General features: G+C 29.1%; 1 protein-coding gene across 3 annotated transcripts; it reads right to left on the reverse strand.

Moving 5' to 3' along the window:
* Positions 1-5,325: 5,325 nt before the first annotated feature.
* On the reverse strand, positions 5,326-12,516 carry LOC115033795. Of its 3 annotated transcripts, XR_003839102.1 has the most exons (4): positions 12,306-12,516; positions 8,451-8,507; positions 7,170-7,321; positions 5,326-6,907 (listed from the first exon to the last, which is right to left on the reverse strand). XR_003839102.1 is itself a non-coding variant. In XM_029487829.1 (3 exons), the coding sequence occupies exons 1-3, from the start codon at positions 8,644-8,646 to the stop codon at positions 6,902-6,904; spliced, it is 354 nt and encodes a 117-aa protein (XP_029343689.1). In that variant the 5' UTR covers positions 8,647-9,748; the 3' UTR covers positions 5,326-6,901. The 3 variants fall into 3 exon arrangements, 2 of the variants coding, with proteins under 2 accessions (XP_029343689.1, XP_029343688.1); XM_029487829.1 differs by lacking the exon at positions 12,306-12,516 and having other exon boundaries at positions 8,451-9,748; XM_029487828.1 differs by lacking the exons at positions 5,326-6,907; positions 12,306-12,516 and having other exon boundaries at positions 7,114-7,321; positions 8,451-9,748.
* Positions 12,517-15,328: the final 2,812 nt, after the last annotated feature.

The raw sequence follows: 15,328 nt of genomic DNA on the forward strand, positions 1-15,328 counted from the left end.
TTCGAATTATTAAGTACCTACCTATTGCCAAAAAAAAAAAAAATATATATGTATAATGCGGGTACTATTTAGTTTACCAACCAATCTTATATGTTTATATATTTAATTTTAACTCGCCACAATTCAGTTTTCAATTGTTTTGACATTTCACATGTCCAATTGCACGGTAAATCACGAGAAAAGTTATTATTTAATTTGATTCCTATTTCCTCTAAATAAGTACCTTCGCAGAACGTTTCCTATGATATCTATTATAGCGTGGACTAATGAGTTATATACACTCCTATTAACTATACAGGTTTTGTAAGTAATTTAGTGTTGTACAAAAACTGCTCAATTTGAAAATACTTATTACTTATTAATATATTTAGAATTTACATATAACATTATATTTCTGATAATTAAAGAAAATCGAAATATTACACATTACACCGTTATTAATCATTATAGCCATTTCACTTTTGGAATTTATAAGAAACGGTTTATTTTTGTGATTGTATAAGTTATAAGTGTGTTCTATATGTATTATGATTTTATTTTCGCAAACATAATAGTTAATAACACAAATACAAGATTGAGTGCTATTATTCCTTATTTGGTGTCAGTCAATCAGTTGACACACTATAGATAGGTATAGGTTTATGTTGTCAGTTTGTGACACAAATACAACACTATACTATACTATACTTAACTATATAATGATTAATTACTATTGATAAGTAGCTACAATTAATAAGTACTATTTTTTAATAGTCATAACTCATAAGTAATTACTATTATAGTATTGTTATATATATATGTATTAACTGTACATCTTCTTTTTTTTGTACACATTTTTAAAATTATAACTTTTTAGCATAAGTAATGTATTTTTATAAAAAGTTACATTATTACCTGCAGAATGATAATTACCAAGAAATTTTAAAAAAATATATTATTTTTTAATATTTTTTTTAAATAATATTTTTTTTTTTGTTATGTTTTTTCTATTTGAAAAGTAAAGTAATTTCACTACAATTTTATTTGAGTAACGAGTAAAGTAACTTAATTACATTTATCTCTAAGTAACGAGTAAATTAACTTAATTACTTTTTAAAAGTAACTTACCCAACACTGATAGTAAGTACCAATGACAATAAAATATAATTATAATAGTATTAGTGTTACGTTTATCAATTAATAAAATAACATTTTTATATTTTAATGTAGTTATATAATAAGTGTTTATACTTTATTATTACCTTTCTTTACTCCATTACAGTATATTATAATATCAAATATCACTGTTAATATTATTATAGTTTTGTGTGAAATCATAGTTATTGTTTAGATAAATACAAAGAACGAGTATAAACTTTTCTTTGAAATTGATGTATGTAATCTGATTAAATTCTTAATATAAAATAGTTACTATTATATTGTAGACTCCAAATAAATTACTATTTACTTTGGTGTTTATGCATTATAACAACTAAGTAAACATTATTTAAAGTTGTTTTATTAACATCTGTTGAAATTCATATGAAAAAAATATATAAGTTTTAGTCGTATGTACATGTCCATATTTTATATGGTGGTGGTACAAAGTACATTAAAGCTAAACAATAGTATTATTCACTCTGTTAAACAAAAATTATTATATTAACTCAATCACCTCTTACCTATTATGAAAAAATAATTAGTTATTTATTACAAACCACATATAAAATATAAATTCTTAATGACCTAAAAATTCTATATCTTTATTTATTAATTTAATGCAAATTGTCACCTTATTATTTAAAATATGATTAAGTCATAAGTCGTATTCGCAAGGCAGATAAGACATATTTCGCGTTAAATACATTTTTTAAATCAATTTCTAGATGAACTAAGATCAGACTGTACGTGACCATTATAAGACAAACGGTGGTAACGTATGGATGTGAAATATGGCCAACTACTATACAATTAGAAAAAAAGCTATTGGTTTTTCAAAATAAAATACTGAGGACGATTTGTGGTCCAGTGTTTGATAGTGAACTAAACATATGGTGCAAAAGAACAAATATTGAACTAAGGTAAATCACTGAAGTTCCATTGTTGACAAGCTACATTAAGTGTCAAATAATCAAGGGGCTTGGTCATGATATATTTAAAGTAGAAACCAGTAGTATGAGAGCAGCAATCGAATGGCAACTTACGGGAAAAATACGAAGAGGCGTAGAAAGCTATGGATGGATGGAATGAAAAAGGATCTAGAAACACTCGAATTAACGGATTGAGAAGATAGAGTCCAGGATCTTGATTATTGGAGAACGGTGACGGTGGAAGTTAAAATTCTTACAGAATTATAATGCCAAAAAGAAGAATTTATCAAATATTATCTACATTACATACTATTATCTTTAAAAATTCACAAAGAACTTTCAAATTATTGTATTTTTATTTTTTCCAGGGTAAAAAAGACTTTTTGGATTATACAAATAATACTTGATAAAGATTTTATTCTACGTGGGTATTTTTCACTCTGATTTAAAATAACATTAATAGGTATTTAATAATCATGCATCAAATAATATACACCATCCAATAAATGATGAAAAGTTAATATTTATAAATACTTGCAAAAAATATACAAATGAAGATAAGAAACTATATATAGGTACAATAAAAACAAAACAACGAATTAAAATAATCAACGAAAATACTAAAAATTCTAACAGTCATGTTGAAAAAAAATATATAACGTATTTAAAAAGAATTATAAAATATTTTTTTTAATTATCAAGAATATTTTTCAAAAAATAATTTTAATTTTATTATTTAGTTATACACTAATACCTTTTATATACAATGTCTATGCGTTAATCTAATGACAGAAGAACATGGCACCGTGATAATATTATATAGGTACTTATTATTTATATTCCTAGGAATGAAAAATCTATTTCAATCGATGCACAAAGTTAATGTTCTGATTAAACAAATGGTGTTTGTTACACCTGTATTAATAAAGCTACAATTTGTATTATAGACACCTAGTTCTATTATTTTGGCGCAAAATATAATGTTTATTTAATCTATAGTAATTTTTCAGTGTTCACTATATTATTCACAAAACTGTAAGAACCATTAAGATGTATATCATAATATGGTTACAATTTATATAGTTTACCAGAATAGCATCATGTAAATTATGTTATAGAAACTAACTAAATTGTAAGCAAATTGCATAAACTTTTAAATGCGATGGTGTTCTTAAAAAAGATTTCTGTCTGTTAGAGACATAAATCCTTTTTTCAAAGAGGGGAGGTGCTACCCCTCCACTCCACCCCTACACATAGTTATAATACACAGTATGTGTGGTGTACTATGGTAACACATAGATAGTTGAGATGATGTCAGCGTTGTACACAAACCCTGGGAGAGCAATATTATAATTGTCAGCAACAGTCTCAGCATTTGCCAACGGCCAGATAACAAAAACCGAGCCGGTAAGATATCTGTGAGAACTCTTCGGAGCATAGTAGATTCTATGAATTAGATCTTGGAATTGTGACAAGATGGCCGTAGGTATACTCGGTTATTATAACAATACCCCGCATCGACCAAAGGCACATCTGTAAACCCCGAGTCATAGGTCAGTGTTCACACTACGAAATAGTCAACCATCTAATTGTGGAAAGCCCCCTGGACTGTGGGAACCAACGACACAGTCCACCATAGGAGCCCTGGGAGCGACTCATTATTCAGACGTGATGTTGCCACCGTTAACGACAACGTCAACTAAGTCCAGAAATAACTTGTGTCACCATAGAGAGAACATCGTCATTCACCACAAATGGAGAAACAGAAACACAAGCAATCAAAAGTTTACCAGGGAACAAACAAAGTGTAATGCGAGAGCGTACTAACCAAAAAAAATGTTGATTTAGTATTGAAAAGGAACAGCCAAACACCAGCATTACTAGTAATTGGGGTACAAATAAGCAACGTCGCGTAGGTGGAAAGAAAATGTGCAACATCTCAATTAAATATATTGCTAGTACATTATAGGAGAAATACAAATGTTTGCTAATTTCATTCAGATTGATATAAATATTGTAGGGAAATATTACTTTGCTAGTATTATGCAAGAATACATTTCAATAATAGAACAATACAATGGCAAGTGGATGAAATGGAACATATTATACTAATCGCTAACAAAACACGCAACATTATCTCTAAGAAAGAACGAAAAAGAAGCTTTGAAATGGTTGAAGAACCAGAAGTCATGAAAAGAAACAATAAATACGAAGAAAAAAGGTTTGCACACTTGTTTTCACAATGTATGAATAGAATATGTTTTTTGCAGAGCCAGGAAAAATAGACCATTATGAGTGTCAAATCAAGATAACTCTAGAGTAACCAATATATCAAAGATCCTATCCAGTGCATGAACACATGGCGCTGCTTTTGTATTTTTGACATCCATATTTCCTATTTTCGGGTGGATTTCCCTAAGATTGTCTTTCATATCAATCTTCTCCAGACAATTACGAACAAAACAAAAAATGAATAAGCGAAATCAGACAAGCCGTTCATGTGTGATGCCATGGCAAATGATTAGGATCCATTTTTATATAGAGAGATTACTATTATAATCTGTAACGAAAAGCAACCATTCATAAAGAAAAATTGATTTCTGTTTGTTTTTTCAAAATTATTTGATGACCACATCTTTAAAATGCATATTTTTAAAAATTATTTATTTTTGCACATTAGAAGAAACAGAATTCAAAATGTCAAGTTCATACATTTTGTAACTTTGTAGAAGTGTTAGTGGATGCGTTACAACTGTTGAATTTTATTTCATGTTACTGTAAATATGGCGCCACTGGTGTAATTTTCAATTTAATTTTGCTGTACAGATTGCACCACTGTTAAAAATAACATTAACATTTCTTAATTCTCTGTTGGATGCACCAAAAATATACATTCATACAAAACTTATCCTGACAATTTCGTACACTTCAAAAAGACTCAACCAATTCCGTTTACACGTTCTCAATTAGTGATGAGATTCAGGGGCGGACTGGCTCCTCCAGAGCGGCCTGGGAATTTTTTTTCAAGCGGCCCATCGCCCATAAACCATTGTCTATGGTTAGGTTAGGCTTTTTATTTGTGACATCGGCATCGCTGTCGAATAATTCTATTATTAGTTTATATTATTATTTTAATCCATTTAACCAGTTTTTAATAATAATTTCACCTATATAGATTATAATTTATGGGACTTTTAACAACAACTTTACTATAAATTATAATATAATATTATTTAAAAATTAATTTGACTTTCCCACCTATAAAAAACTGAGGTTATGATTGTTTACATTGCTTCAAAAGTCATCTTTCCACTAGATAATACAAAATACAAATGAACTAATATTTATCATGGCAAAATAAATAGGTATGTTAGCAACTCGTGATACGCATATCTGTGACGTAAGCATTTATCCAACAGGCTGAGTGGTGGTGGTGGCTATCGCGGCAGTGACGGCGGTGGACCAATGAGAACCGGAGAAATGCTTACGTCAGAGTACAGGGCTGGGCGGAGGGTGGGTGCGCGATTTGTTTCTAAACCGATAATATTGCTGACATACCTATTAATTTTGTCATGATATTTATATTTTATATAATATCAGTAATATCCCAAACAACAGTCTTGTTAGTCGCGGACGAAAACGGTATATTTTTGAATAATATAACAATAATAATTGATAATACATCGAATTAGATCGTATATTATAAAAAACATGGCGGCTGCGACCGACAGGCAGGCGGCAGCGAAATTTCTATTTATATAAATACCTACTCTTTCTTAGAACAAAAAATATAATTTTAGGTAAGATTATTTTCGTATTGACGTATTATTTATATGATTTTAGTAGTTACTGACTGTTATAGTCACAGGTTAGAGGTTTACCCTCCGGAAAAGTGACTGTTAACTCGATATCGATTGTGGATTCATTCTAATGGATGTTGTTTCGACGATTCAGGTACTCTAGGTCATTATTGACACATTATGTCCCACATCCATGCTCATATGCGATGCGAAGGTTTTCAAAAGGTGAAAAATGGATATACGGAATCCAGTTGAAAGACTAAATTATTAGTTGAGCAGTGAGTTACGAACATTACTTGTGGATATGCCTCATCATCGTTTAGATATCTACTGCCACATGTACTGTTCTCCGTAAGAAAAATAAAACTGGAACAGCGGAAAGTTATCAGCCAAAATTATGTTTAGCCTGGAGATAAAAATAAAATGGTCAGAGATCCTCAGGAGCAGACAGGAAGGAATCCTGTGGTGGAAACCGAAGATTTTCTGTAGAAACCAAATAATTCTCCCACTGAAGATGGGGGTTATCAAGCGGTGTCTGGCCAAAAAGTTTCCAGGAGCCATATACGTTCCTAAAAAACCCTATTTGTCAGCATAGAATTGGGTGAATTCCACTATCGAATGCGAAAAAATGGTTTCTCCGAAATGGTTAGGTCTGTTTAAGTTTGGTACACAACTTGGAATCGGAGTGTTCTTGAAGAAGCGAAAACACCCTTTAAAACAATGAAATTATTTTTAAACTATTTATTTTCTACATAATATCAGCTCCATTATAAATTAGCAAAACTTCATAAGTATTATTTATGTTATATTCTATACATTTTAAATAGATCAAAAACTATTATTATATTCTAAAAATCGTAATAAGTTACTTGTACAACCATATAATATGGTTATAATAATATGGTAATAATATTATTGTCCAGCCCCATAATTCAATAATTTGACGGTCCATCGGGAAATTTCCCGATCACCCGATCTGCCAGTCCGTCCCTTAGCGAGATGGCAAACTGCTACAGCAACATATTTTTAATTTTAGATCTGTTAACATTTTGACATTATTGTAAATTATTAAATCATGTCTATGTGTTGATTTTAATGAGTAATATTATAATATACATATATTTTCAATACGTGCATAAAAAATATTTATTAATTAAAAAAAATAATTAAACAATTGAATTAATCTAAAAAATATACGTCAAATAATTAACTAATAAATAAATAATTTAAAAGTAATACTAAAGTAAGTGATTCCCCGAATTTTATATTATTTATTTTTAAATAACAAATATCCACATACAAGATAATTAACAAGGACTGAAACAAACAACACTCTATAATGATTGTCTCCTCCATCTCTAATGGTCTCCTCTTTTAGGAGATTCTGAGTCTTCATCATTTTTTTGTACACATGATTTTCGCATAATGAACAACTTCTAAATATTTTTAACACTAAAAACAATAGATACACATAATATTACATAATATTCTTATTTGTTTATATTTGAAGAATGTCGAATAATAAATACATCCTAAGGGGTTTGCAAACGCCATACATTTTTCTTAAAAACAACCCAAGAGACTGACAAAAACTAAGATAAGTATTTATAATGATTCGATTTAAAAATGTGTAAAGATTTTTGAATCGGTAAACAAGATTACTTTGAATCGCGTAAAGCATATTTTTAATTTCATTTATTTCGTTTGTTATTGCATTGCTTCAAACATGTTATTAAAGGACCATGGAATAAAAAAAATGACTTTAGTTCAATTAATAGATAATTAATTAATATAACTAACAATTTTACTAAAATTGTATACGTCGATTCGTTAATGCGTTACAGCCAAAGGGAGATAACCGCGTGAGTGCGTGACGTCACATTACACGGCGTGGCGGTGGCCTCGTAAAACGAAATTCCAACGATGAAAATATTAAGTTGAAAAATACATCCGTTTACAAAGACGTATCGACGTGATCGACGTTCGTCAACATAAAATACCTCTTATTTTGGGGAAAAACATAATTAACCAAATAGAGTATTTATATACATATTTTCATTGTTGTGGCTACGAAGTTATTTATAATATAATTAAATATAACAAAAATTATAAATAAATAATCTAGACCACGTCGGCGGTTCCTGTATAAAAGTATACGCCATCCCACGCTGTGTGATCTTGTGACGTCACGCGGCTACCTCTCTTGGACTCTAGCCCCTTAACGAATCGACTCATTTAAATTTTAGTAACACCGTTAGTTATAGTAATTAACTAGCTATGAATTAAGCCAAAATCATTTTTTTGTTTCATTGGTAGTATATCAATTTATATACAGTTCATAATACATGATTATATCTACCTATCATAGTTTAAAATTTGTATATTACCTTCCTACGAGTATATATATATATATAACATATTTATAACTTAGTTAGTGTAAATCATTTCAAGCTTCTTCCCAGAAAATTAGACAATTTATTTCAAGCAACCGCTCACACAGTATCATTTTTTTTTTTTTTATTATTCAACAGAATACAAAAAAATATATATATTTTTAATTAGCATTTACTAGAATACGTACATTTATCAAATTTTGAAGCCACATCTGAATGATATTTGAAGTACTTCCGTAGACCTTCTAAAATAAAATAAATAAACTGCATTATGTCTTTAATTTTGTGAGTGAAACTATTCAAGGTTATGTTAGAATTTGTATACCAATAGCTTGGTATCAAAATTAGGTAAAGAGGGAAGGAGTCTATACTTATTTCCAACATTTTTCTAGGCCAGTATATTTTTGAATATGATTAGCATATGTTGCGATAATTAAGGTAGTCAAACATGAAAACTGAGTGTCGGAAGATACTAAAAAGTAAGTTTCATTTTTTACGGCATCTGTGCAGGAGGAGTTCCTCCCATGGGTGGAGGGTGGATAATAATTGGTTTTTAGTATTTTCTTAGAAATTGTAGCTTTGGAAGAAATGAAACTAGTGAAAGTAGAATAAGAAAGTGCTGAAGAAATATCATGCATCGAAACTAATATTAAATTCTGGATTTGAAGGGGAAAATATAATGAGATTCTTTAAGACCGAAACAAGTTTGGCAGTAGATTTTGTATTTGTGAGATGGATCAGATCGTTGATATAGGCTGTTACAGGAATAAAGTCACTGCCATGAGACTCAATGAGAGCTAACAATGGTAAATTACAGGAGATATCAGGGGAGCAAAATGATAAATCTATAGCCGAATCGGTTATGCCAGGACGTCTAACATGAATAGGAAAACAATCATTCCAAATGCAAAGATCTAAAGAATTAATTGAATTATAAATATGGTTACCTCGACGGGATATTGAGTCAAAGCTCAGGCGAGATGAAATTCATTGAAATCGTTAATAAATAAAGTATTATGTGAGACTAGTATGAATAAAAGCTACCAACGATCAGAAGGAATATTGGAACTACTAGGAATGTAGCAGAACAATAACTTTATAGGGCAAGAGAAATTGTCCAAAATATTTCGATACTTATGATGTCAGTTGTATGATTAATACATTGGTAGTAATATCGATGAGAATTAGTTTGGATTTGAGAGAATTGTATATAGCAATGGACACTTTGCCGTAACCATCTGGTCGAACAGATCTGTACGTTTTATACTGCAATATAGAAAAGCAATTGTATAATATTAAAGGAATCAAAAAGGTTAAAAAAATTCCAAATAGTTTACAAAAGCGCAGGACAAAAAATTAAAAATGTGGGAAAGTGGGTGTCGCTCTATTGTACAGAAGGTTATAAGTGAGTCACTCTAATGGATGGTGTTAAATTTGAATTTAATGATATAATATCAATGTATAAAAAAATGATTCTGAGCGAACACGGTCAGTCAGCCTATGATATTAGTATGTAGATTTCACGATATTATTGTGAATAAAGTAATTTATATATAACTTATTAACGTGGAACTTTTGGAATCGTTAATAATTTATATACCCCATGTAAACTTATAATCGGAAAAAAAAATTGGGAAAAATTTAAAACTTATATAACACATCATATTATAAAAATCCCAAAAAATATTAATAACACTCCTTCATCCCATGAAGCCACGAGCCATTTCTAGAAAGTAATTCATCTAGCAGCAGAACACTGTTCAAACTCGTCAAGCTCAAGTAATACATCCCAAAATTACATCAAATCTCAAATACCTACCAATTTTACCTATCAATTTTAATACTGATGAAAATAATACACCAAACCAGGAGATTGTGGCCACTATAAGTGGACTGAACATCAGAAAAATGTAAATCATCTCACTAAAAAAGTCAACATTTTACTCAAATAACAGATAATAGCATCATACCAAAATTACCTATCCACAATTCATCCTTTAAACTCAAATTTATTGTTTGCAACCAGTCATTTAATTAAACTAAATGCCTATGTTATACCTCCATTAAAATCGGGTAACGTCTACCTAAGCACAAATGTCGAAAAATTTGAAGTTTTTGTTAAAACTCTCGAAAATACTTATTCGCCAAATAATATTAAATATCGAAACAGAAACTATGGTGTATATCAAACTAGCTGAACTCGATATTCTTACTCAAAACATACACCACTTCTATCGAAATTAATGAGATAATAAAAAGGTTACCAAACAATAACTCTTCTGGAGACAATCTCTCATTACAAATGCTTTATTAAAAAAAAAATCGCTTTTATGCTATTAATGTCTATTGTATTCAACTCCTTGTGAAAATTAGCCAGTTTCAACTGAATGAAAAAAATCTTCAATCATAATGATAAAAAATTGGAAAAGATAACACAAACCCTAACAGTTACCATAAGTCCATAATTCATAAGCCCATAAGTCTAAAATTTTTATTCTTAAAAATATTTGAAAAAAATCATATACACCAGATTAATAAGCCTAGATGCAACTAAAGCCATTACATATTATCAATTTGGTCTAACCCAAATCATTCAACCACTCAAAAAATTATCTGCTTAATCGAGCATATAAACAATGGTTTTTAAAAAAGTTTCATATTGTTGGAGCTTTTTTCGATATTGCGCAAGCATTTGATCGCATCTATATGACGGCCAACTGCACAATTTAAAAACGTTAAATACCCATTCTGTAATCACCAATATACCTACATAGTTCACTTCTTCCTCTCTCATCGTCGGTCGATATTTTTCAGTTCGTATAAATGAAACCAGCTCAGATAAAAAAAAAATCAAAAGACAGTGTTCCCCACGGATCAAAAATGCCCCCCCCTACTTTTTAATTTATACATCGTGGACTTTCCTACTACATCTAACACATAATTTTCTCTTTACACTGTCAACAGTGTTGTATGTTCAAGATCCGTGACGTTCACACCGTCACTAAAAATATACAGTCAAATAAACAAAATAAAGTGCTGGGCGAAAAAATGGAAAATTATCTTAAGCCCCTCAAATAGTACAGAAGTATTATTCACACTTCGTCGTTCCAAAACCCCACCCACTTGAGTACTTAATGGTAATAACATATCCTGGTCTCCAGCTTTACAATATCTAGGAGTTATATTAGATAAAAAAAATAACTTGGAATTAACACATTTCTTTGGAACTACAACAAGGTCACCAACAACTCAAAATTATTTACCTATTAATCAACCGCCAAACCACCTTAAGTTGAAATTGCTCTCTGTTTCTTTACAAGAAAATCCTATGACAATTAGAACTCCTATGCTGCCGCTATCTGGGGAAACTGTGCCTAAATCCACATAAATAAAATCCAAGTCTTCCATTCCAAGATATTTTACGTATAATATTCAACGCGCGATGGTTCGTCAGAAACAAAGCACTTCACACTGACTTCAGACTTCCAACAGTTAAAGATTACATGTCTACATACAAAATCCCACGATCAATAGATATAAGTTATAATAAAAATGTTCAAATATTTTTTTTTAATTTAGGAAGCTGCCTAAGACAAGTGTTTGTGGAAAACAATTTTAAAAAAAAAAAGTAGCCTTTAAAGTAGATATTATATTCCACAGCTAAATGCTTGTGCATGACATGTGAAATAAGTCTGACCTTGTTGAAAATAATAGAAAATACTTTTATTTCATATTTTGATCAATAGAAATCAAAAGAAATTAACGATTATAGTTATTTTGGTTGAAAGTATTTAAGTATTTAAAAGTATCGTTTGATATTGTTTAAGTATGATTTATAAATCATAGTGACTTACAACTTTCAGCCACAATGTATATTGTTATACTTTAAACTTATTTTAAAATAGTTAGAATAATGGTAAGGTATTGCTATAACTATGCATACTATTCTTCAGTATATAATATTATATTTGATAAAATTGGTATATATATATATTTATTATTTATAATTTATAGGTACATGAATAGTTTGTACTATTACTCACATGCATGTGCACAATGTTCTGTTGGAGTCATTAAGGCTTCTTCAATACCTAATAAATTAATAAATCAATGTTATGAGGTTAGGTTAACTTTTTCAATTGCTACGTACATTATAAACAAAAAAATACAACTCTTCAGGATGAATTCATTAAATTATTACTTACCACTAATATCTGATTTGGAGGCATCCATATAAAATGTATATAAAAAATCTGCCAGTAATATTTTAATTTTTTATAAATAATAAAATTAATTCATAGGTGATTGTTGACCTAATTTATTAAAACAATAATTTAAGTTGCAAAATCCAAATTTCATGGGGTTTTTGATAAAAATCTCAATTGCTATGTCCTTTAAAATTTTAAATTTTAAATCCACTTTCTAAAAAGCCCTGATATTTTTCAAAGTTCATACATCAATAAAAAAATTTAAATCGGACATTCTGAAGTATGTGTAATTTAACATCACTTATTGGTGTAAAACGAATGAAAAATACGTGTGCTGTGATCCTTTTAAATTGTTTAAATTATAGTATTTAGATAGAGAATTAAAGAACTGTAAATATTAAGTTTTACCTATATTTGAGTTTTAAAAATGTTTTGTCAATAATTACTAATTAATTTTATTTTAAATGAGACTTTTTAGTTGCTATGCTTATAATTATACTCTATTAAGGATACGATTGAACCACGTGGCCAAGGGCAACTAAATCCCATCTCGTTGGTGTATCCTCACTACTAGATCCCCCCACTACACACATCACAATTATTTCAAGCGTTTCCATGGTTGCTGCACCGACGAAGGCGAGTAACAATGATTACCGATGATTGTAAGCCAATAAATAATAACAAAACGCATGGCAATCGCCTGGAAGGTCAGACGCTGATCGGGTGTTCAGTCCACGTTTGCCAAAGAGAATGTTCAATCTTAACCTGACTTGAGTTTTTTTTATATACCTATACATTTAAATTGAATATATGATTTTTTTTAGATAAAGTCACATTATTATTACTTGCGATTTCAATCTTCATTTCGTCTTCGTGACTTATGATAGATATAGCATCATTTGGGGTATCCGATGTTTCATGAACCATTTCGATGGGTGAAGGCACATTATCTTGAGTCTCGATATTATTACTTTTCAGATCATCTTCTTTCTGCAATTTTGAATCATGGTTTTTTTTATCAAAAACGTGGTATCATAACCCATCATGTCACTGTTTGTCAATTCTTTTGGGTTCGTGGCTGTTGTTTGATCTTTTTCGTTTGGGTTAAGATCTGTTACTTATGTTCGTTTTATTTTGGGTTAGTGGCTGTTGCTTGATTGTTTTCTTTTGGCAAAATCATATTATGATAACTTGCGATGTGCATCTTTCTTTCCACATACTCTATAAATATCGCAACCATTTCTGGATTATCCACTTTCACTATTACCACATAGTTTATGAAAAATAAAAACATGTATTACATATTTATTATGCATGTTGTGAAACATTATCGCATGTTCACATGACAAGGAGGCTGGTAATCAATAATGTAACATTTTATTTTTAAAAAAGCCACCTGATATTCTTTTAAGTTATAGAATATTACCACTCTTAATAACTTACTAAATTGCAGTATAATACTCAAATTATAAAATCCAGAGTCAGCTATAAACAATATAATATCATACGTATATTAATCACTAAAGTTAAACGCAGATGAATCGCAACGGATTAAAATATTTAATATTAATGGGTATTTTGCACATTATAATACTAAATACTGTATATTATACAATGTTTATAAAATAGTTTTACATATTATTTCATCTGGTTATATATATAAACAATATTTAAAAACCTGATCTGATTATACATAGAAATTCAAAATAAGTATACCAAAAGTTATTAATAGGTACCATAAACGTATACTTACATTTAAACCCAAATTTTGTTAAATGATCTGTTTGTTTTTTTCATAAATTGAGAATATAATATTAAAAAATATAAAAAAATTATTTATTAAAATTATTATAATTAAAGAAAAATAAATCTAAAATAATTAAAGAGAGTATTGTGATAACAAATGGTAAGTGCTGTGTATTATTTTTTAACTTGTATCTTTAAATCCCGATTGATATTTTTTATTATTTTATAATAAACTTGTGTTGTCATACTCTGTTGTTACCTTTTGATGGATTCGTGTATCTACACGTCTTGCAACCTAAATAATATTGCTTTTCCTTCTCGCCACTTTTGCGTAAGTTTTTAAACTATAATCAGTTCACGATTTTTCTATTTCGTGGTCAGTTGTTATTTTTTTGGTTACACTATACTAGGTGGCTTGCCTTTTTTTATTTTATACGATATGTATACTTAATAGCAAATTCGTCCCTAGGCTATTTTATCTAATTGTTATCACATAAGTTATCACTGTTATATCGTTCTTAAAATATTCTTATATTTTTACTTTGATGCTTTACTTATAGTTACATTTTGATACAAAATATTATATCAAGTTGAAAATTTAAATGTCATAAAGGTATACGTTAGACCAGTTCATACATTTTAGTAAATTTCTAATCACTATGTTATTTATTATGATACAAATAAATTGCAAAACCTATGAAGTATATTATACTTACTAATATAAAGTCACTTACCCTCGCATGCTAAAAAATAAAAAAATAATACAGCATCAAATATATTATTTGATAGTTGAAATTGGCGAATATTATTAATTGGATATTACATACATAAATACATTATATTAAATAGGCAAATTATAAATTATAAATATAGTCACATAAATAATTCTTGGTACGGATTAAACCTAAAAATTAGAGTTTAACTATCATGAAGCCATAAAGGTATTCCTAGTAGGTATCTACACACATTTAAGTAATTTAATTATGGTTATGTCACACAAAAAAAATTTAAAATGCAGGTTAGGTTAGTTAATGATTAAGTCCCTTACTTTTGTATTCTGAAATAAAAAAGAATACGAATTTAAATAAATTATTGGGTATTTAAAATGTACG

Source organism: Acyrthosiphon pisum, chromosome A1, assembly GCF_005508785.2.
Source record: "Acyrthosiphon pisum isolate AL4f chromosome A1, pea_aphid_22Mar2018_4r6ur, whole genome shotgun sequence".
Lineage (NCBI taxonomy): Eukaryota > Metazoa > Arthropoda > Insecta > Hemiptera > Aphididae > Acyrthosiphon > Acyrthosiphon pisum.

Coding starts and splice junctions, on each gene's coding strand:
- LOC115033795 (XM_029487828.1), bottom strand. CDS start 8,646: ATGTTGGAAATAAGTATAGACTCCTTCCCTCTTTACCTAATTTTGATA. Junction 7,322..8,450: donor GGCTTCAAAATTTGATAAAT/GTACGTATTCTA, acceptor TATTGTTTTTAG/TGTTAAAAATATTTAGAAGT.